Raw genomic sequence first — 22531 nt, 5'->3', positions numbered from 1 at the left:
GGAAAACTTTCCCTTTTGAGCATGTGCACGGCATCCTTCCACAGGTGCCACGCACCTGCCCTGGCCCAGCTCCTCTCAGCAACCAGAAACACATGAGTGCTCATCTTTCACCTGTGAGATCAATCACAGCACCGTTAAGGTTAGAAATGACAGCTAAGATCATCTAAGTCCAACCCTTCCCCACCAAACCCACCACCACAGCACCACATCTACTGGTTTTGAATGAGATGGGCCCAGCAAACAAACCTACATCATACAGTCAGAAATACTTAATGTACCTTTAAAGGGCAAAACAAACATCCCACAGGCAGCTGAGTACAGTGAGAAAGTTTTTATTAGAAGATATATTTCTGCCAAAATAAATACTTTTTTTTTTTTTTTTTTTTTCTCTCCAGAAAACGTTAGAAAAAGGGGAAACGGGAGGGGGGGGAAAAGAAGCATCAGTTTAATACTGTAACTTCAAAATTACCGTGAACACTACTTGAGTACATTGCTATGTGAATAACATCACTTGTATGTGCTATTGCTGGTCAAGCTGCTGCTCTGATACCAGTGATTTCCACAGGATCTCCACATGCATGGGGTGCCTCAGGGCCTTCTGACACTCAGTGACAACAGCAGAGTCCCAGGATGCATTTAGCTCGAGCCTGCTTTAGATGCTGTTTCCCAGAGCAACGAGAAAAACCTCATAAGAAAAAGGTATTTCTGTCCAAGTTACATTTCTAGTCTCCCTTTGCAGGAGGGCTGAGGTGCAGCCATACAGCTGGATGGATGCAGTTACAGACAGACCTGCAGACTGGGAGCAGAGAAATGTCCCACAGGTGGGCAAGAGGGAAAGGAGGAAGAAGAGAGAGAAGAAGTCCTGGTGCACTCAGAAAGGCAGACGCCACAGGGATGCAGGCTGGAACCTGCTGTGAAGGCACAGGGTGTGTTTGGCACAAAGTAACTGGCTGGTGTGGTGACCAGACAAGGTGGTCCATTCTCTCATCATTTTAAGGGGAAGAGGAGAAAACAGCTGGAGAACTGCTGGCAAGGCCCTCGAACTCAGGCAACACACAGCGCTGCCACCCACACCTACCATGCGCTTTGCAGAAATGGACCCATAAGGAAAACAGACACAAACACATGCAGGGAGTTTCAGGGTTTCTCCCACAGCTACTTTGGCAAAAGTGACAGCTCTTCTCTCAAGAGGAGTCAAAGTTGGAAACTGGATTACTAGATTAGGTTAGGGACCTGTTAGATGCACAAGAGGTTGATCGTTAGCCTTGTTAAAAGACAGCAAGTTGTATCTGCATCACAGGAAGGAGAAAAAGAAAATGGATTCCTGAATGCACAGACCCTTTGAGTGAAAGAACAGAAAGTGCAAGGGTTGAAACTCTTGCAGAGTTCAAGTGAAGATGCTAAGGATTTCAGATGTGGGCTGCAAGATGAACTTTTGGTCCAGGATCCTGACTTCTCTAACAAGCAGATGAAGCACAACAGAATGAAATTCCGGCCTTTTACCAGCCACAGCAGTTACTCTGTTGAAATGTATGGACCAGAACCAGGAAAGCTTCTCTGGATCAGAGCACTAGAAGACAGTGGCAGCAGCCTAGCTGGGTGTGATATGCAAGAGGAAAGCAGGGGCTGAGGGTGCCAAGCTGCGATTTCTTAGCATGCCCTATTGCCAAAAGAATTGGGTTCAGTTGAGTGGTTGACATAAATCAGTCAGTGGTTTTACCAGTCCAGGAAGAAGGAAAAAATAAAAATAGTTGCATCATTTTCCTCCACCCATCTGTTAACACAAATAGGCAGAGCCAAGCCTCTAAGCACAGGGCTTCCTTGTCTGGCTTTACCCTTCACAGATGCATGACTTCTGGATGCAATGCTTTAATCTCATGCCACTAAACAGCTACGCATTCTCGCCAATTGCTCCATGTACATTAGAGACAGGAGATGCACATTCAGCAAACTAGGAAGGCAGCCCAGGGCAGTGGAGAACAATAAGCGCTCACACCAAATCACAAACACCTTATCTCAAGCATATCCTGCTCTCACGAACCAACAGTATTTGGCTGCTGGTTCACCTTCACTACACTTATGGCATTCAGCTTGTCCCACAAGCTTCAGAAAAAATAAACATACAAGAGCAATATGCTTTATAATCCCATACTCCCAATCGGGTTTCAGAATCCTCTATGTTCTTTTTCTCTTACCCCTCCACGGGGATTCCTCTACACCCTAGTTGCCTTAACTACATGAAGCTTAAGAATAAATGTGACTCTAAGTGCAGGCCTGCTTCATAAACTATGCAGGCCCTTGTATTACACAAGGTAAGCTACATTCAGGAAGGGCAGTGGGGTGATATTCTCAGCCACAAGTCAGTATTTGTACTGGTGTCTCACCGACAGCATCAGCATCACAGCTGCCCACTCTCTTGCCTCCCAGATTGCAACAGCCACTGGTGAAGAAGTGCTCGGTGCTTATCAGCCTCTCTAGAAAAGAGGATATAAGTCTGCTTCGGCCAGTTGCATGTTTGTGCTAGGAGAGGTGTGCAGCAAGATGTGCTGCAGAAAGAGATACCAGGAGCTTGCTTTGCGTCACAGTGCAAAGACTTAAATACACGCAAACCCCACAGGAAGCCACATCTCATTTTGGGAAGAGCAGAGAGCTTGTTTCTGCACAGCAGGTCACAAGCAGACTGCTACTGATAAGGCAGAGCCCAGACCTGCTCCAGCTTTTTAAGGGACAAGACAAGCACAGTCAGTTCCAAGAAGGCTGGCACATGCACCAGCACTCCCGATTTCACTTCCACTTCTCATGCTCCTGCTATAGACGACTGCATGGCTGTACCAATGAGCCACAACACAAGAGGCAAACTGTGAGGCTGATACAACTGCAAACCTGAATCTTTCTCATCCCAAATCCTCAAATAAAAGAGTTAAGTCCCAGCTTGACAGGAGATCTCTTACGTGGCACCCACTTGGAATTTCCTTCCGTTGCATGGTCCCCTAAGGAGTCAAGTCCAACCCCTGCCAAAGGCAGCCACTGTTCCAGAACTTGCTGTGACACTCTACCACCAATCTCCCAAAGATAACATGACCCATACAATCTCACTTCCTATAAGCACTTCACATTCCTTCCCAACTATCAACTGCTGAACTGATCCTGACATAGTTGGGCTGAGCTTTTCCAGTGTGACCCCACACTAATTCCATTCACAACGACAAGAACGAGGCTTCAAACTCTGCAAGAAAAAAAACTCAGCCTAAGTTACTGCTTTAAAATAAGCTCAATGACAATTAACACTCTAAGTTCAAGCTGCCAAAGTTGTATCACAATGGAAATTACACAGGGAGAGTCCACGACAATATAAACCAGGATAAATATACTACTTTCCTACATTTCTGTGGCCCCGGTACAGCCTGCAGTAGGGCCAGCTCTGGCTTCCAGTGGGGATGCAGTTATGGGACAAAGACAATGATCTGGCTTCAAAGAATAACGTCAAAAGGAGATTTGGAACATTGGTTTGGCAAGAAACTACTTATCTTTCAGTGGCACAGAGACCTAAGAGATGTCGGATGATTTGAGAAAAAACAGATTAATATGCTCTAAGAGCCAAAGGAAGCTAAAAGCTATGTGAACTTGAGAGTGTCATCTACATCCTGATTATTTGGCGGTGAAAAGCCAACGGCAATTCAAAGTGCATTATTTGGGATAGCCCAGTTGGGTCAGCATCAGCATGGCTATGGGCCACGGCCAAGCCTCAACACAAGTCTAGAGCAAGGGATCAGCCTCTGTGCCTTTAACACAGACTACTTACCCAGCCCAGTGGGCAATATATGGCTACAGACAATTCCACCAGTCTCCATTCTGGGAAGTCCCCTTTGCAGCATATTCATGAGCACAGGGCAGCCTGCTGCCAAGGGATGAGACTGGTCTCACTCTGTATCTGTTCCCCTTCCCACCCATCCCCATCCCCCCAGCACAGTAGGCTCAGAAGAGGGGCAGGCACTCTTTTGCACAGTCCAAAGGTGGAAGTTTGATCTGAAATCCTTCCCAAGGGAAGAGGGATGCCTGCATGTCCACGTTGATGCAGAGTAAGCCCATCATAAGCTGACGCTGGTACTCCTCCCACTTCAGCATGACATCAGACAGGGAACGGTTGCTTCTCATCCACATAGGTATTGCTTCACCACAAGGAGATGCTGGAGAAATTGGCAGGCTCTGGGGCCCTCCAAGCTCAAGGTGATAGTAAAGCCTGAAAGACAGACATGCAAAGAATTAGTACGTGCGACAACTCAACCAGGTCACTAGAGCTCCAGAAATACAGGGTTGTTTCCATTCCACCTCTAACTGCCTGTACAGCCATAGTCCTTCTCATCTCTCAGTTATTCAGATCATGAGCTCCATAAAAGTCAGAGGAAGAAAGGGAAATTGAGTGATCCCCTACAGGACAGAGCTGTGGAGGACAACAGCCATACCTGGCTGAAAGATGACTGCCCAGTTTCTTCTTGGCTTTCTTCACAAGGTAGTTGCAGATTTCAGTTATCTGCTCCCTCATCCATCTAATATCCTCAGGGATATCTGGAAGCCATTCCAGCAACCTGGAAAGAGACAGGAGACAAACATTAGTTGAACTGCACAAATGACAGGAGAAAACAGTTTCGCCTCCTGTGAATGGTTTCATTGTTTCTAATGGCAGTTACTTACATTGCCATTCATAAATGTGGGAGAAGCTGTGAGAGATGAGAGCAGTGCAGCTTACTCTTTACACTTGGCATCTGTGCCTTCCCAATCTATTTTTCCCAAATCTAAGTCTTTCTATCACAAACCATCTCCTTCCAGAAGCCTTCCACAGGCTATCTTGTACTAAGAACACATTTGACAGACCTGCCTTTCCAGCTGCGTAAGCATAGAGCTGGAAGCAACAGGAACACTCTCCTCTCACTCCAGAGAGGTCACATCTCATGAGATTCTCATTTTCAACTCAGCTCTTCCAGTTCAGAAGCTTTTCTCCAGGCTCTGAAATTTATCATTTCAGCATGTAGCAATCTTACTTCAAGCTGGAAGTACTGACTGCAGCTAAATTACATGTAAAGGTAGGTATATTTTTGCACGAGGCTGTTGAGTGGCATGAACTCTTTCCCCAAGAACTCTGGCACTACGGTATTAGAAAGGATCCTGCTTTCTCTCTGTTCATGTTCCACCAGCTACCCCAAAAACCTGGCTGCACAGGATACAAAAGCACCAAAGAAAACAGCTGAAGGCACACCTGACAGTGAAGGAAACAGCAGACTCCAGAGGCAGCATGTAGGGGACCATCATGGCAGTGGCCACGCGTATAGGCAGCGTGTTGCTAATACCAGTCAAGAGACCTCTTCTTTCAGCACAAGCCTCCAAAAGAGCTGAAGACAGAAAAGAACATGGCTGAATCTCTCTCACGCAGGTCTACCCCTTTTTTCTGCTGTATCTATTAAATTACCCATCCTGGGAGTCTCCCCTCCTCACCTTCCACTTTTTAAATGAAGTCTAGCTCAGGGTAGCAATGCTGAGCACAGATGAGGAACAGCAACTTGTAGTTTCATCGAGCTCCTGAAGGTTACTGGCATCAAGATCCTATCCTTGCCTTACAGCGTAGAGGTGTCAAATGAGGCACCCTCTCCCAGTTCAGCCTCCATACCTTTATATCCAAGCCCTTATTTTATCTAAGCACCAGCAGGTGTTCAATCCCCAGGTACCAACAAGCAAGACCCACATCCCAGCAGTCCTCTGATACAGAGCAGGCAGCACACAAAAAGGACCAGGGCTCTCTTCCTTTGGATCATACCTTGGTTCAGTTTGGGAGGCAAGTGTTCAAAGATGTGGTCTTCAACAACAGCTAGAGCAGTGTTCTCCTCCATCTGGTCCTCAGCTTCTTCTTCTTCCTCTTTCTTCTCACCTGGAGGGGCTTCTATTGCAAGGAGAGGACCAGGACTTGGGCGATAAAGGTGAAGGAGACCTGAGAAGAGATTAAGATTATACAAGTTAGCTACTCTTTCTTGCCTAGCACCTAAAATATTACTCTTCATCCACCTCCCAGACAGATGGACATAATACCCTGTCTCTTATTTCTGGTAATGCTTACCACATTGTGTAAGAAAACCGACTGCTTTAACATCATCATCATTTTACCCCCTCAGAAATTCTTAGATTTCCCCTCCACAAGCTACAGAGGCCCTTTCATAGGGTTTTGTTGCTATATATTTCACCAGCAACCAATTCACATTCCCCTCCCACAGCTTAATCCACAGAGCTGCATGACTGCTCCTATCCTACTCAGGTACAGACCACAACGCAAACAAATGTGTTTGGTCTGCTTAATTGACACTAGGTGGCATCAAACACCCTCAGCCTGAAACAGCAGTTCAGGGAGGCAGGGAAGCCCAGGGCTGGAACATGAAATCTGGCAAAGCCTATAAATTGCCAGGCCCTAGGGGCTGCTGAGGGCATGCCAGCACCCTGCACTGCTCTGCCCCCTTAGGCTTACCCTATGTGCACGTAGAAGGGCACTGGCTTATCCGCTCACACTCCCCAGGCCCTGGGGGCTGCTGAGGGCATGCCAACACTCTGCACTGCTCTGCCCCCTTAGGCTTACCCTGTGTGTACGTAGAAGGGCACTGGCTTATCAGCTCACAATCCAAATGGCAGTACATCTCTGCTGACGTAACCCTAAGCACACGCTACATAACTTCAACACTCAGTTGTGCCAACACCACTGCTCTTGCCTCAAAATAGTCAGTCCTTCCGTACAGCAATGAAAAGGCATCTACTCCATCTCTGCTTCCTAAAGAGCTAAAATATCCTTATTAGTGAAAAGTCCTTATTCAGATATCTGTGTCATGGTTTTGTAATTTTGCTATCAGTATCAGTATTCCACATCATAACATCATGTAAAGTATGGATACTTCTATTGAATGTGCAGTCCACAGAAGAAGACTACATATCCCAGAGAACAACAGGGTTAATGATAAGTCACGGGACCAGGACGCTGTATAATCTCGTTCCCAGGCTGGAGTGCTCTCCTTCTTCTCTCGAACTTCTCGGAGAGTGGGAAGCGTTCCAGCCGTGTCGCCTAGAGTTCACAGTAGGCCTCTCGGTTTTCGGGGACTCTCTCTCTCTGTTTCGTTCAATTTGTTAGCCTCAATTATATTATATTGTGTTATCTTGTATTTCGGTATCATATTTAGTAAAATAAGTTTTTCCTCCTTAGATTGTCGCTGTTTTATCCCACTCCCTTTTTCCCCCTCCTTTCCGGGCCCCGGGAGGGGGGCCCACGGGGTGGCTTCCCCTGTCACGGGCATAGGTAAATCTAAGTAACCTGTGACAATCTGAAACACTCTCCTTGATCAGTTTTGTTCTTCCACCTTTTACACCCATCACTAAATAACCTCAGGGCTAGGTCACGAAGCCTGGCACCAAAGAGGCAATTCAGCACACCCCACAAACACTCAGTGCCTTACCATTCTTCTTCAGGAAGTGCAGTGCATCCCGATAGCCCTGCTTGCACATATCCCGCAGCACCTGTGGCAGAGGTAAGCAAAAACAATCCATTTGGAGGCTGTTCAGCTGAACAGAACAAGCACTCAGTTAATATCTAGCTTTTTCCCCAAGTTTTGACACTGCCAAGAATCTCACCTGTGGCTCTGGAGGAAAGAGGGCCTTCGAGAGGCGGTAGAGGTTGCGAAGGTTGAACTGGATGCTTGTATTGGTGACTCTCAGCTCATGCATGTTCGTGGAACTGTCTCGTGGGCAGATATCACTCTCCCCTGAGAACGGAGACACCGTGATTGTGTTCTTCAGCTCATATCGTGGCAGGTTGTCAGAAATTCCTCCATCAACATATCTCTGAAATAAAGGCAAATGAAGCACTCTTTATTCTTGTAATTGATCATGTGTCCCTGCTCACATCTGTGCCAAAAACTCTGGGAGAGAATGAACAATATCCACCAGAGCTGGAAGAATTGGAAGTAGTGACAGCATACCTGTGCTGATTATCATCTCCTTTTGCTATGTGCCTTTCCTCCTAGGAAAGAGTGTTTTGACCACAAGCATTCAATGACAAAAGCATAACTCACTTGTATGACAGCTGAGTTACCTCTGCCACAGGGTTTGGGTTCTGTTCAGTTTGACAGTATGACACCAACAACCACCTGCAGTGCAAACTGATCTAAGCTGTCACACTGTGATAGTGAGGCATTTTTACTTGTGTTCAAAACAAGCAGCTCAAACACAGGTCCCCACTGTTGCAGTTTGTTAACTAAGAAGGAAAGCAGTTACTTGTTGCTAGGAGGCTAATCAAGCAGCAATTCCAACACATGGGTACATGTTTATAACCTGCTAGCTTTGGTGTGATAACAGAGTACAAGGGACTTAGGTTTTGCTCCTAACAGGAGTTCTTATCAGAGAACGTTCTGTACATACATACTATAAACAGCTGCATTCCCCTTGTTGGAAGGACAAACCCAGCAATATGTCCTCCAAGTATTCTTTAATGTATCATAATTGCACAAGGAGCTGAGCAAGAGAATCCCTATCAGAGGTCTCTGGCAGAGCAAGCAACATGCAGAAGATGGAGACATTGGTCAAGTTGAGAGAGCAGCAAGCTTGAGATCCCTGCAGAAACAAGACTTGAACTCTTGGGTACCTCTGATAAAAATGAGAATGATTAGTTTTATAGGAGAGTTGCAGCTATCTAGAGGAATTCAGCTCCCAACCAAGCAACAGGATCAGTGTGGACTGAGCAGGGGGTTTCTTGAGGGCAAAAATAAATCCTGGTGCTACACTTGTGTACAGGTTCAAGAGAAGCAGCTTGTAATTCCGTTTGTAGTCTGTACAGACCACAGTTAACTCACAGCACGGAGCATTTCATCCATGTCAGGTCAAACATGGTATCAAGACAGACATGGTTAGTGGCTCCTCCATTAGCTGGGTGTGGAGAGTGAAGAAGGCAGAAGGATGAGATAGATATAACTCAAAGACACGTGCACCCTGTTGGAAACACTTTGCCTAAAGAAGATGGAGACGAGTGTTTTCACTGAGACTACGCTAGCCTGTGGTAAGGATGTAGAAACATAAGTTTTCCAGAGGGTGGCAGCAGAAGCTAACAGATGTTATTAGAAAGACATCTACAATAAAGCTAGCACCTGCTTTGAAATCAAGGAACACACATTCAGACCCCACCTTCTGGTCCACCATTCTGCAAGCAGCTCTATTCATGTCTATTACGCAAGGTCAGCCAGCACTTATTTGGATTTACCTGAACCTCCAGCCAATCCAAGGCTGACCACTCCTCAACCTTTCACAAAACCACAAGCGGCATCAGTGCCATAGGCTGCGGCCTCAGCCTACCTGCAGGTGTACACAGCAACTCTTGGGGACAGAACACAGACTGAGATCATTCCTGAGGTCCCCAGCTCCACTCTCTTACCGAGTCCTCCACATCCCTGGGATCTGCACTCAGCCAGAGCAATAGCTTGCTCTCTTTTACGCTTTTTAAGGTTTCACCTCACCCTCGTGCCACAGACAGGTCACAGTTAGAGAGCACGTTTTCAGGTCAGCAACTGGCCCTTTGGTTTCTCAATACTTAAAAACTCATTTCTCTTTCCCTCTCACCTACATTCATTATCCCCTCCACGAGAAGGCTAGAGTTACAAAATGCGAACACTGAAAAGACAGGAGGGAAAAGAAAGAATCCAGTAAGGACACGGTAATTTTCACTGGCATACTGCCTTAAAAACAGGCACTTGTGAGTTGAGTTGGCGTGCCATTCTGTTTTGTGGTAAATGCAGTCATTAGTTGTGCTAGGAATCATGCAGCCCCATTTCAAAGCCTTTTCCCAAGTTCATCCCCAGTCTAATTTAGCCTTTCACCTCACCATACTGACTTACAAGGACAGAAAGAGCCATTGCTTTCTGGGGAAGAGGTAAAAATTAGTTTCCTCATCTCATCCCACACCCATGTTCACCCTCCCCCAGCCCCTTGTTTTCCCCACATGGAAACTTCACAAGAGAATTCACTCCCTGGTACAGCAGGGCAGCTGCTAATTTCATAACCCGATTGCTCTACATTGGTTTGGAATTTTGTGATTTTTGCTTGAGCCAGGCTCACCTCGGATAACACCAAACAGGTCTTATGCAAGAGCCACTGCTACATTCCCACCAGCTGGGGGGATAGAAACCCAGACTGTAGCTGTTGAGCAAATGCCAAACCAGCACGATCCTGTCGCTTCTTTGAAGGGCTAGACATCGAACATTTCTAGATCATTGTTCCGCTCAACATACTTGCACAATACAAAAACAGTCTAGTTGTATATTATGTGGGAACAAAACTGACCTCACTTGTAGGAGGCTTAACAGATTTGATGCCCTGTCACACAGAGGCATCCCGATCAGCTCATTTGAGGGAAGGCAAGACAGGCAGATGTGAACGGCAGCTCTTCCTTTCAGCTGGTTACATTGTAAACAGGCAGCCTTTTCATGTGCATTACCTCATACAGCACAATGGAAGTCCAAGCTCAGCTGAGGCCCTTAAGCATTGCTGCTATATACAAAGATTCTCCAGCCCTGTGCAGCTTTGAAGCATTTTCATTTCTAACACGAACATACAAAAGGGAAAAACTGCTCTGGACACTTTCTTGGACAGGAAACTAAAAAGAGCACTTGTAGATAAAACATTCTCAGAGGAAGGACATGAAGAATGCCATGGAAAAGCGGCCTGCTAACAACACTAGTGGTTAAAACTCTTCAAAGGAGGTCAGGCTTGTAGGAAAGAAACACATAGTTTCTACCTTGGAACAAAGTTCTTTCCACTTGAACAGTGGGTTAGAGCCTCAGCACTGGAGAGTTTCACCAAGGAACCTGGATAACTATATACTAAACCTACTAAATCAACCAGCACTTAAGTTACATCAGCCAGACAATTTAGCCAACTGCAGGACCTGAAAACAAGGCATACCCATTATACCCATTGCTAACACTGTTTATTTGGGAATTTCTCATGCTTCTTCAGGATAATTGCTGCCAGGTAACAGGCAGTTGGATTGCCCAAACTGAGTATCAGAATTTGTTGTCTTATTCATTAGTACATAATTTAATAAAGAAATATTTTAAGAGCCTTACCACTCCACGCAAGGTTGGAGGTATCAGCCCACAGTAGACAGGGATAAAGGTGCTGCAGACACAGGCCTGAGGAAGAAAGAGATCCAGCACATTAATATGATATCAAAACCTACTGAATTAGAGTACCACATGGGCACACTGAGAACTATACTACATTAAGAAAGACATTTGGAGACAAATACGAAGCAAAACAGTCTGCAGTTCTTGCCCAGCCCCCTGCAATAAGCCTCAAGTCACCTGGATCAGCTCCTCTTTGGAATGGAAGTCTGACAGTATGACGTTCTCTCCATCAGACACTCGTGTGAGGGAAATACCCAACCGTCCTGCTGCCACCTCATGCCCATTGTCTGGCACAGTCTTGTACAGGCAGAGCCGAATGATCTTCACCAGGTTGAAAGAGGGGTGAAGCGGACCCAGGAACCTCTTTCGTGCTTCTTTAGACACTCGAATGATGCTGGCGCCAGCCTCACCTGTAATGAGAAACACACACCATGAAATGGTAGCAAGAAATCAGCCTTTTTCAAAAAATAAAATATAGAAATCCTTCATTCACAGCCTTGCTCTGAAGTTTCTCCCTACTGACTAACACAGAAAATGAGGTTATTTTGGGGCTTTGTTGTTGCAGTTGAGCTTATGGCTGAATCCGCTCCAAAACATCCTTTTTTCCTGACATGAAAAACACGATCTACTGGCACTTTTGCTTATAGGCAAACAGGAATATCACTTCTTTCCAAGTGATCCATCATTACAGCTCTGCTGGCAATGCAGTTCCAGGTGAGCAAAACGTACACTATGCTTCTTTAGGCAATCAGCTATTTAGAGCTATCTGAAGTGGATATGGTGCCCCGTCTCTTCTGTGTCCTACTTCACAGCACTAGAAACAGGCCCTGTGGGAAAGCAGGATTCACAAAGGCATGTGTGCTTTACACTTTCCCTCAGTGACCCAGCAGAAGAGAAAGCAGCTCATCTGCAGAGAAGCAAAGGCAGCTGCTAAACCCATTATCTCATGGTCACTGGGAGCCCAATCTGGCAAGAGTATCACAGCTCTGCAGCAGGAAAGAAGGGAAAGGACAAAACAAAACCACCAACACAAGCAGCCAAACCATCCCCACCCAGCACACTGCCCTCTGCACACACTTCCAGATGCCTCCCCGTGCATCTCCTAGTCACAACGAAATACAAAGCATTGCTCTGAGTACAAGGCAAATCACTGCACTCCTGAGATACAGCGCTGATCTATATGAGAAGAGTACAAAGAGAAGAATCACAGAAACAGAAGGAAAACAGCCATGATTTCACAAATCTTCTCTACAATCAAACTGAGATCTGGTTATTGGACAAAGATGGAAGCTGCTATCAGTTCAAGCCAACTTTATTGGCTTTAGACCTCTCTGTTTTGCTGTCTTCCCTCCCCAACCCCGCAACCATAGCCAAGTTAGACCCAGGTTAATAAATCGAGATAAGGGAAACAACACCGTCAACACTATATTGACACATCCCATTCTTTTGCAATACACGTGTGCCAGCAACATGTTCTCCCTTAACACAGCCTGGGAACGTGATTTTGTGCGTAGGAAAGCCAGCAACACCAGTAGCTCAAACAAGCTCTGAATGAGACCCTTGACCATGACCAGAAACTCTGGGGTCAGGATTTAGGTAATGTGAGGTAGCAACTTAGCAGAAAATCCAAGTTCCCTACTTTGAAGCAATTTTTAGCACTATAATCCCAATCTTCTGCTCTTTCCTAAAGTAACGTTTAGCAGCCTAATTCTGATCTTACTTACTCGATTAGCAGTAAGCCACTGAGCACAGCCTGTTCCAGATAGTAGCTGCGTGGTTCAAGTCCATTCCCAACACAAAGTAAACTGGTTTCTGTGGGGCTGGCTTAGGAGCACCATGACATTAGCACTCGATCCCTACCAGTCTTTTGCATCTGACAGGGTGAACAGAGAACGTGCAACAGAGCCAAAAAGAATGAAAGAATTCCAGTCTGGCACCTTGGCCACATGATCCTTGGAAACTCAGCTGCACTGAGACCTGGTGCTTAAAGAAATGTGCCTTCAGAGCTGGAATCTCACCTGCAGAAAGATTTGACAGCGGTACTGAAAAAAAACACAATAAAAAGGAGCTTATGACTAATATCTGAGCAAAAAGCTCAGCTGGAAGTTGCTGAAGAACACTGTGAAGTCCTAAACGTGCCAGGAAACAGCCTGTCTCAACATCTGAAGAATAACTTCAGTTGCAGATACCTGCTCAACCACCATCACATCACACAGCCAAGTGGGGCGGGAGGGACATGGAAAACAGGACAGAATGAGAATTAACTGCCAGCCAGCAATTTCATTTCTTTAATTTCTTGGGTATTTGGTGTTTTTAACACGTGCATATAGACAGTTTGTAAGAAGCAACTTCTCAGGTATTTCAGCTTAAGGGCAGTTGTGATCCCGTTGGACTTGTTAGCTCCCTAATAGCAAAACTGAATGACCGAATGCAGAATAGCTCAGAAGGCTGAGAAAGGCACAGTGTGATCTGCAGCACCACCAGTTTTCCTGGAAATGAGGCCAGCTGAGGGTTCAGCCAAGGGGTCAGGTTTACGTCGCTAAATCTACAACAGATGACAAGCCCTCTTGGAAACCAGTATGGGAGGAGAAAGAAGAGGTGAGAGCGTGAGCAGAATTTGAGCTGGTTTTCCTGGAACAATTTTTTGTGGTAGGGATGGGATTAAAATAGTCTGCCAGAGGGAGAAACAGCTGAATGAGAGGTAGCAGAGAAAGAAACCCTGCAGGGGTCAGCCACAAACGAACCGCTCTTACCGCCCAGTGCTGATTCCAGTCCACACTGAAAAGTCTTCGATAGGTTTTTATTCGCCAAATAAAGGTGATGTTGCAGGAAACACCACTAAGAGGAGCTGTGAAATCTAAGGCAAAGGCTACTTCAGCTCCGTGTGACACATGTAGATGAAGGTTATTGCAAGATTTAAACACCCTGCAGCACCTCCCATGGGATGCAGTGTGGGGTGTTGGTTGCTATGGGAGAAGGTGAGCAAAGGGCCTCTTCTGACCTCTGGAGCAGCAGAGCTTTAGCACCAAGGGCACAGTGACGCCTGCCTGCTGACATCAGATCACACCGATATCTATTTTCCAGGCACCAAAAGGGCAGATGACCCACGAAGTATTTCATGTGGGAAAAAAAAGAGCTTAAAAAAGAAACAAAAATAGGAGCTGAAGAGGCAGAGGGGCATTCTGGGCATTCTGATGAGAAGCTCCTTCTGGAAGAGCTCCACATCAGTACAAAGTTCATCCCATGTGCCAGGGACATTCCTGCTCCCTGGCTAAACCAGCGGTAAACAGGATGCGAGCTGAAAGTCTTTCAAATAGGGATGGAGAATAGAGGACAGCATGGCCAGGTGCAGCGCGGATACAGGGAACACATCCTCATTCCTGCTGCTAAAAAGCACACGCAGGGAATTCACAGCCCAGACTGCAGATGCCGTACCTTGTGTGGACTTACAGAGCAGGCAGGTGTGGACTTACAGTGCAGCACCAAAAGGTTCTTGGCTAAACCTGTGCTGTATCCAGCAACAACAAGAACTCAGATGTCTTCCTACACATCAGCAAGGCACCACTCCTCTCTCCTCTGTCCTATTTCTCAGCAGAGGCTCCGGTGTGGACAGACACTTAAAGCTCTGAAAGGAATTAGCAGAAAGTGCAGGTGCTTATGGCACTCCTCCAACATTAAGCTGTAAGCAGGGGATGTTAAACCACAAGCCTGCAAACTGACCACTAGGAAATAATTAACTGAGATAATTTTATCAGATATTTCCTCTCAATGCCCATTTGCTCAGCAAAAGGAAGAGCAAATAGCAACACAGTGGTGATCTAAGGACAACTCTAGTTCTTGTGGGCAGTGATGTCAGTTTGTGAAAGATCCTCACTGCGTGGATGAGCTTCGTGCTGAAGCAAACTGGTTTCTACCCACTGCCCCAAGAGAACAAGAACCAGGTGGACCTTCATATGGGCTGAAAGAAGGCCAACCTGGGTAGTCAGGATCTCATTGTGCACAGCAATACATGGAAGATGTCAAAGAGGGTCAGGGGAGGGAGGGGATGAAAAAGATAAATTAATGCCAGCAGAAAATAAGAACACTATCTTAGGGTCTGCCCTTATAAGATGTTTTCAGGTGGTGTGCATCCTACAGCTGGAGACAGAGCCTCAATTGCAGGCTGAAATCCTAAAAGCATTGGTGGTGGTGGGAACTATCCCTTACTTACAGAAGTTGTATCTATCCCACTAATTAACACAAAGTAGAACCATCCTTTAAATACTTAAGGCTGGAAGAAAGCAGCTAGCACTGTAACCTTTAAAGGCAGCAGTTCTTGTCACATCTGTGCACATCTTCCCATAAAAATATTGAGAAACATCATGTACCAGAACAAGCTGTTCTCCTGTGACTTCCCTAATTTGTGTTGATCCTAGTTATATTTGCTACTTATATTCAAGGTTCTCACTCGTTCCTCTATCTACTATTTTGCCATCAGATAAGAAGCAGCTCTAACGAATTAGATCCAGATAAGAGACCCAAGAAGGAGCTTTTGTTTCTGACAAGGCAGAGGCAGTAGACTCAACTGCCCTCACAACGCATCCTTGGCCAGTCTGAGGTAAACCCAGTCATACAACTGGCAGGAAACCCTTCCTATTGGGGATTTACCTACAGAACTCAACAAGAGAATTCTTTTGCAAGTGAAATTCCTTAGAAAACCTGGCCACAATTAATGCTCTACCTCCCTTTGCTCAAGAGTAAGAGGCACCGATTCATGCCATACTAGAGAAACTCCTAGGGATCCCTCTGAGACTATGGAAGGAACATTCTCACCTTACGGGTAGGGCAAGTGGAGACACGAAGACAGCTTTTCAAGTAGAGCCAGCTCTTGCAGCCAGAGGTAGATGATGAAGGAAGGGCTTATCCCACGGTTTCTGGCCCAGATATTCATAGCTAAGCATTGCTAAGTCTACAAACAGTGCCAAGGTACAGCCTGCAGCAGGACAGCTAAGTAAATCCAGGTCAGCTGCAACTGCTTCAGATGCACAAGCCTCTCATTAACACGCCTGTTCCATTCAAGTAAATCTCGGGGGGAAAAAAACAGAGGGATTTTCTGTATTTATCAAAATAAGCCCCAAACAGAAGGAGTCCATTTCCTCCCTTAAGAGAAATAGCTATTTTTTGTGCACCAGCTGACAAATAAACCAGCACTACTGTCACACCCTGGATATGGGAGGCAGATGACAAGAAATTTTGCATGTGCTTTGTCCCACTGCACTGGCACTGATGTTGACACAGCAAAGTCTCACCAACTAGCAGACATCCTGCAAACCAAAGCTCATTTAGTTCCTGCAGACACAGGACTGCAGCATTTGCCTTGGCAATGAAAAGCAGAAAACACTGGAGCTTCTATGGGGAAACAATCAATAGGAAAGCCCAGAGGCAGCTCAGGTCAGGCAGACAGCCAGGATTATTGAGTGGCACAATCACAACAGGGAGCACCACTGGCCTATTTTATTCCACTGTAATTCTCTAATACAAGGGTTGATAATGCATTTCTGCTCAGGGCTTTCACATGAAAGAGAAAAGTTGCTCAGGACCATAGGCAAGCCAAACTCCGAAGTGGAACATCTTGCTTTATATATCCTCATGAAAACTACTACTACAAAGCATCCAGTGGTTGTTATCCTGAACAGGAATTACTGCAGAAGGAGCAAGTATCACTCCCAAGCACAACATTATACACCACATTCACTTTTCAGGGTCTGTCAGCAGATGAGCAGCACAGACCTCAGGACCTAGCACACTATTTCCACTCGACAGCGGAAGAGGCACTAGAAATAAGATGCTGTGGAAGGGAAGAGAGCAGTGCTACATGACAGTAGAGAAACTTCTTGGATTTTCCTGCTGCTTCATGCCAGCAAGGTTCAGCCAACTTGCCTTGCTAAATATCTGCACCGCTGATCCATGAAGATCAAAAGCAGAGGGAACGGTTTTATAGTTTATTTCTAGAGCCTGAAGAAATAGCTTCCACTCCAGCTTTGCTTTACATTACCATGCACGAGCTGGTTCACCAACACCAAAGCAATGCAGATCACCATCCAGGTCTATATACAGCTTTTGGAGGTGTTCAGTCTAACCCCTGCTGAGTGCTCTGTGGGCAGGCTCTGCCACTCAAAGGGCAGCCTTACTCCCTTCTCCCTGTCCCTTCTCACTGTACACTCACGTGGCTGCTAGAGCACGTTGAGCCCTGGCAGAAAATGAGAGAAATGGCTCTGAATTCCACTCCTGGCTCCTGGCCTGCATCGTGACCAGCTCCCACATGTTTGCATTGTTAGCCAGCTGCTCCACCCCATGCCAAGTACCTCCCCACACAGCTCCATGCAGGCTGCTCACTGTGCCCGCTTTGCCCTTCCGTCCCACACTGACACGTTCGGTGTCACTTTACACCCCTAATTTTTCCCTGTAGAGATGAGTGGAGCAGGTTACAAGCAAGACAGCGGCAACAAGAAACCTCGCTCCAAAGCACTCTTCAGAAGGGATCTCGTTGTGATGAAGGTTACTGAGGAAGCAATGTCAGGCAGATCACAAGGCAGACTGCATTCCATGACAAGAATGTCTGGGGATGGACATACCTTTCTTCCATAGATGTCAGCAGCAGCTCCCCCCAACAGCATCGAGATGACTCAGGTCGTGAGCAGGGCAGGAATCACCTACAGTGGGTTGCACTGACCCTTCTGAGTGATGGGCCCCTGCACAAACCTTCCTGCAAAGCTCAGAGTGCAGAATCAAGGAAGGCAGCAAGACAGACACAGCAATGTCCACCTGAAGCTCACACACACCAAACATTTCTACATGCAGAAGCACGGCAAGTGGTTTAATGGCCACTTAGTTTCCATCAATACGTTTTTAACCAGCCCCACTATATAACACCACTGGGCGAGGTAAAGTGATACAACTCCCCCGTACTCCACAACAGGGCTCTAACTTTCTCCACGCATGACATAACTTGGACAGGATGAATCCACACACACCCTGCTGAATTAGACGCCAAAACAACTTTCTCACCGGGCCCAGCCCTGAATCAACAGCATTCAAATAAGCCATCAACAACAAGTCTTATAATTAACATATGCTAAGGGATCCTTGATCCATTTACACCAGCTGCCACCTCTGCCTCAGGACTGCAAACTAGATAATCCACAAGGAGAAGTACAGAGACATTGCCAGAGCCTCCGGTGTGAAAGTGTTACTAAATCCTTTAAACGCTAAGGCTTCCGAAACCTACGGGTCCACCCAAAGAACCTGCAGCGTATCAGGAGGAAGAGGATTAATTCTTCTGAGAACAAACTTAAGTACAGCATAGACAAGAGACTGGAAAATAGCCTCAGAGGATATGGCAGACAGAATGAATGCCAATGAATGCTTCACCCCCACTTCATGGAGGGCACAGTGGGAACCGTGGGGAATTAGATCTGCATCTCCATACGTGTCTCTCTTCTTCAATTGACTGGACTGGGGCTGCTGAGCTCAGTGGAACTTGCTTCCCAGCTTAGGCCTTTGCAGGAGATACACAAAGGGACTCGGGTTTTGACTCCCACATGCTATGGAGATTTCCCTCTAGTACCTACAGATCCCATCCAACAGCCACACTAAGAAGCATCAAACACACTTCCCCCAAAATAAACTTCATGATTCATGCTCCGGCCAGCACAAACCGGCACTGCTCTGAGGATTCATTAGAAACTAAGCTGATTTCTTTTCCTCAATCTGGGATTTGATGTTCGATTCCACACACAGAAAATAACCTCCGTGATCAGCCTTTGCATGCAGAAGAGTTCATTTCAGAATGAAAGATGTTGTCACAGTTCACATTTGAAAGGTAACAGAAGGGGTTAACCTCCTCATCCTTCCTCCATTACTCAATAGAAAAAGTCCTTACAGTTCAGCAGCGCAGCTTCCTGGTGGTCATATGATGACAAGTGACAAGCAAACCTGACCATCAAACTATTACTTCACCATGGGACAAGGTTGGGACAGAGTCCTGACTGAGATATAAGGGAAAAACAAAACCAAACCCAAACAAACAGGAGTTTTGTTCTGAAAAGTTCTTTAAGAGCATCTCAATCAATGCTGCTCTATCCAGCAGATGCACGCTCCTTTCTGCATGCTCTGTACCAGAAGCATCCCCTCAGCTGGCTTTACTATTTTTACTGACACTGCTGGCTGATTCACATTCACGCCTAACTCCCTCAGATGGGGGCTTGACAGACAGCTTTGACTCTGACAGCAGAATCCACCTCTTCTGCCACAACAGAGGCACAGTTCAGCAGCTCTCCCCCCCTGCCCTGGTACAGGACAATACTCACGTGCTGCACAGTAGAGATGCTGGTGGTGGTTAACTCTGAGTCACAGGCATCACAAGCACAGTCCAGGGCCTAAGCATCAGCTCAAAAACAGCTTTTCAGTGATTACAGGTTTGCATCCCATAATTCACACCAGGTATTATGCCTCCAAAGCAGGCACACCAAATCCTATGCAGCTCAATGAAGTGAGATCATTCCAGGCCCTTCACAAAAATATATCTCCCTACCCTCTCATGAAAGATTTTGGAACCCAACATGAACTGTATTTTAGCATTACTAGTGACTGGAAAAGTACTGTCCTGTTGCATCTCATGAGCCAATTCTACTCATCCAGGCCCCCCAACTTCAGGTTTTATCATAAACATAAGCTCCAGGTTTGTGAAAAGTTGCAGGATATGACATAGACATAAGAAGGAGACCACAAAGCCAACAGGAAAGGAATTCTTTCTTGCTTGGCACATAGAGGTACACTTCTTAGCACACTGGGTTCCAACAGCTCCAGAAGAAGCAGCAGGCTCGACAGAAGCCCATGTCCCAGAAAAGCCTCTGGACTATAAAACAAACATGCTTATAAACATGGGAGGCTGCCTAATAAACTGCAACATCCACACAGATTATTCCAGTGGAGAAAACAATGCATTTTCCTGACAGCGAAAACAATGATGTCAAAGCTGGAGAGAACACTTCAAACACAGATCAACGCCATGGGCATAGGCCTGAAGAATTACAAGTCCCCCACAACTAATAGTGAAGTGCTTAACATGAGCTAGGTGAGGTCACAGCAGACTATTAATACATCTTAGTCTCTTATTTCAAAATAAGGTCCTCTGCCTACCTAATACTCATGTGCAGCATTCCTTTGCTTGTTGTGCTCAAACGTGCCTTCAAAGCCCATGCTGAGCGACCAAGGTCGCAGAGTATTTGGCAAGGGCATTCACTGCAGTGTTTGCCCACAGCAGAGCCTTATTGCCACGTGCAAATGACAGCAGAGTGCTCCCAAATCAGGGAGAAGGCAGAATCAGCTGAAAGGCAAGATTGGCACAGAGAGCAGAAGAGAAAGACTGGATAAAAAACAAAGTGGGATCATAGACCCTGAAGGGCAGGACACAGATCACAGAATCACAGAATTACCCGGGTTGGAAGGGACCTCAAGGATCATGTAGTTCCAACCCCCCTGCCTAGCAGGGCCACCAAACATACACATTTACTAGATCAGGTTGCCCAGGGCCCTGTCCAACCTGGTCTTGAACACCTCCAAGGACAGTTTCTGTTTTCTCTGGACAGGGTCTCAATTGATAGAAACTTGAAAAAATGCTAAAGGAAAAGTTTTTTCCCCACTCCTCCTCTGAAAGTATTTCTTTGCATTAAGTTCACAACCAAGTACAGACACAACAAAGCACTAACCTTTATCTACACGCAGCCAAATAAGCGAGACTCCTGCTTGCCATCCATCCAGGGATGCTACTTAGTGCTCCAAATCAATTGGCAGCACATTAGACAGCACAAAGCAGGATTTGCCATGAGCTTTAAAAAGCCCACAGGCTACTGCGGTTTCTCTCTGGGAGAAACCAGTTGCACAAACACATACTCAGGACCCTCCAACAGAGGAAAAACTGCTCTCCTAGAACACTTTGCACCTGTAACTTCTTTTCCCCCTCTGCCCCCTTCTTCCCTATGAGCTCAGCCCCAACCTCTGGACCTCAGCCTGCAATCTGTACTGTCAGAAAGTATATAACAGGGACAAAGTGCAGCAATACCAGGACCCAACTGGGTATCCCATCATCTGCTTTTACTTTCAGAAGTCACCGGTTCTTTATGTAAGACACACACCAGCCACAGGCAGAGCTAAAAAGAAAAAGATATAAAATGCCCAAGAGCACTCAAACTTGAGACATAACTTGAGTGGCCAAGATCCAAATCTGCAGTGAGAGGCGCAAACATAACCTAAAAATGGCCCCCTATTCAGTCCCTGTTCTCATGCCCATCTTTACACCTCAAAGGGAACGAGACAAGTAACTGGGTGTTGCCCTCTGGGAGGTTGTGGATGCTCTGGATATATAAATAGCAAAAACAAGGTAGACAAGATAAGAGACTTGCTCAGCCCTGTAATGATGTCTGAGCCAAAGGGTTTGGGTAGTGCCTTCAGCCTGTCTCATGTGGGTGCCACACCTCTGCCAGTTTAACAGAGGCTCAGGAGCTGGTGTGCAGTCACCTCAGCACCGCAAGCAGAACAACTAGATCCCAGCAGCTTCCAGCAATGGGACCCCAACAGACGGGGTTAGAAGATACCTATTTCCTCACCCCTGAGAAAGCCTGACACCGCAGCACAACAGCCTTAGAAAATCCAGGCTGGGCTTCGAGCTCCCAGTGTGCTCCAGGAGCAACAGCCACACTCCATTGGTCGCTGCTGTAAACATAATTTAAGGGGGAAAAGTTCAAGTCTGGCCACACAGAAGCCGATAACTTTTAGCTGCACGAAGGTGACGTTTCAGAACTCAATCTGTCCCCAGAGAACAGGGAGTGCCCTGGGGAGAGCACAGATGACTTCAAGCGGCCAACAGCTCTGGTTTCACTTAGCTCACGTTGGTTTCAGTTGTTTCTCTACCGACAAGCATTAAGAATAAATAGACACATCTGCTTCCCTCACACCGCGTTCGAGATGCTTTCCTGCGATGTCTACTCTCAAAATAAACAGGAAAAGCTTCAAGTACAGCAAACCCTATTGCGATTTTACACCTACCCCCCCGCCCAACGCTTCCACAGACACTTACCAAGGCAGGCGCCGCTGACGAGGGCGGTGGCGGTGAGCGCTCCGGCCGAGGCCCCGTACACCTTCCGGGCGTTGGCAACGAGAAAAGGGGCATGTTCCTGGAGGCAGCTGGCTACACCGATATGGTAGACCCCGAGGAAGCCGCAGCCGGCGAACGAGATGTTCCAAGCGGAGTCCAAAGGGAACATGGCCTAACGTAGAAAAGCGGGGGACGCCGA

General features: G+C 46.5%; 1 protein-coding gene across 1 annotated transcript; it reads right to left on the bottom strand.

Annotated features, from left to right (window-relative positions):
* Positions 1–3968: 3968 nt before the first annotated feature.
* Positions 3969–22515, bottom strand: PNPLA2 (patatin like phospholipase domain containing 2). Its single transcript, NM_001323228.1, is given in 9 exon segments — positions 3969–4240; positions 4464–4586; positions 5255–5387; positions 5810–5980; positions 7482–7542; positions 7657–7866; positions 11139–11204; positions 11376–11608; positions 22315–22515. Coding segments are annotated over 9 exon segments (1449 nt in total). The 5' UTR covers positions 22502–22515; the 3' UTR covers positions 3969–3975.
* Positions 22516–22531: the final 16 nt, after the last annotated feature.

This window comes from Coturnix japonica, chromosome 5 (genome assembly GCF_001577835.2).
Source record: "Coturnix japonica isolate 7356 chromosome 5, Coturnix japonica 2.1, whole genome shotgun sequence".
NCBI classification, from domain to species: Eukaryota; Metazoa; Chordata; class Aves; order Galliformes; family Phasianidae; genus Coturnix; species Coturnix japonica.
The sequence above is the reverse complement of the archived record's forward strand: the minus strand, read 5'-3'. Positions and strand labels throughout refer to the sequence as shown.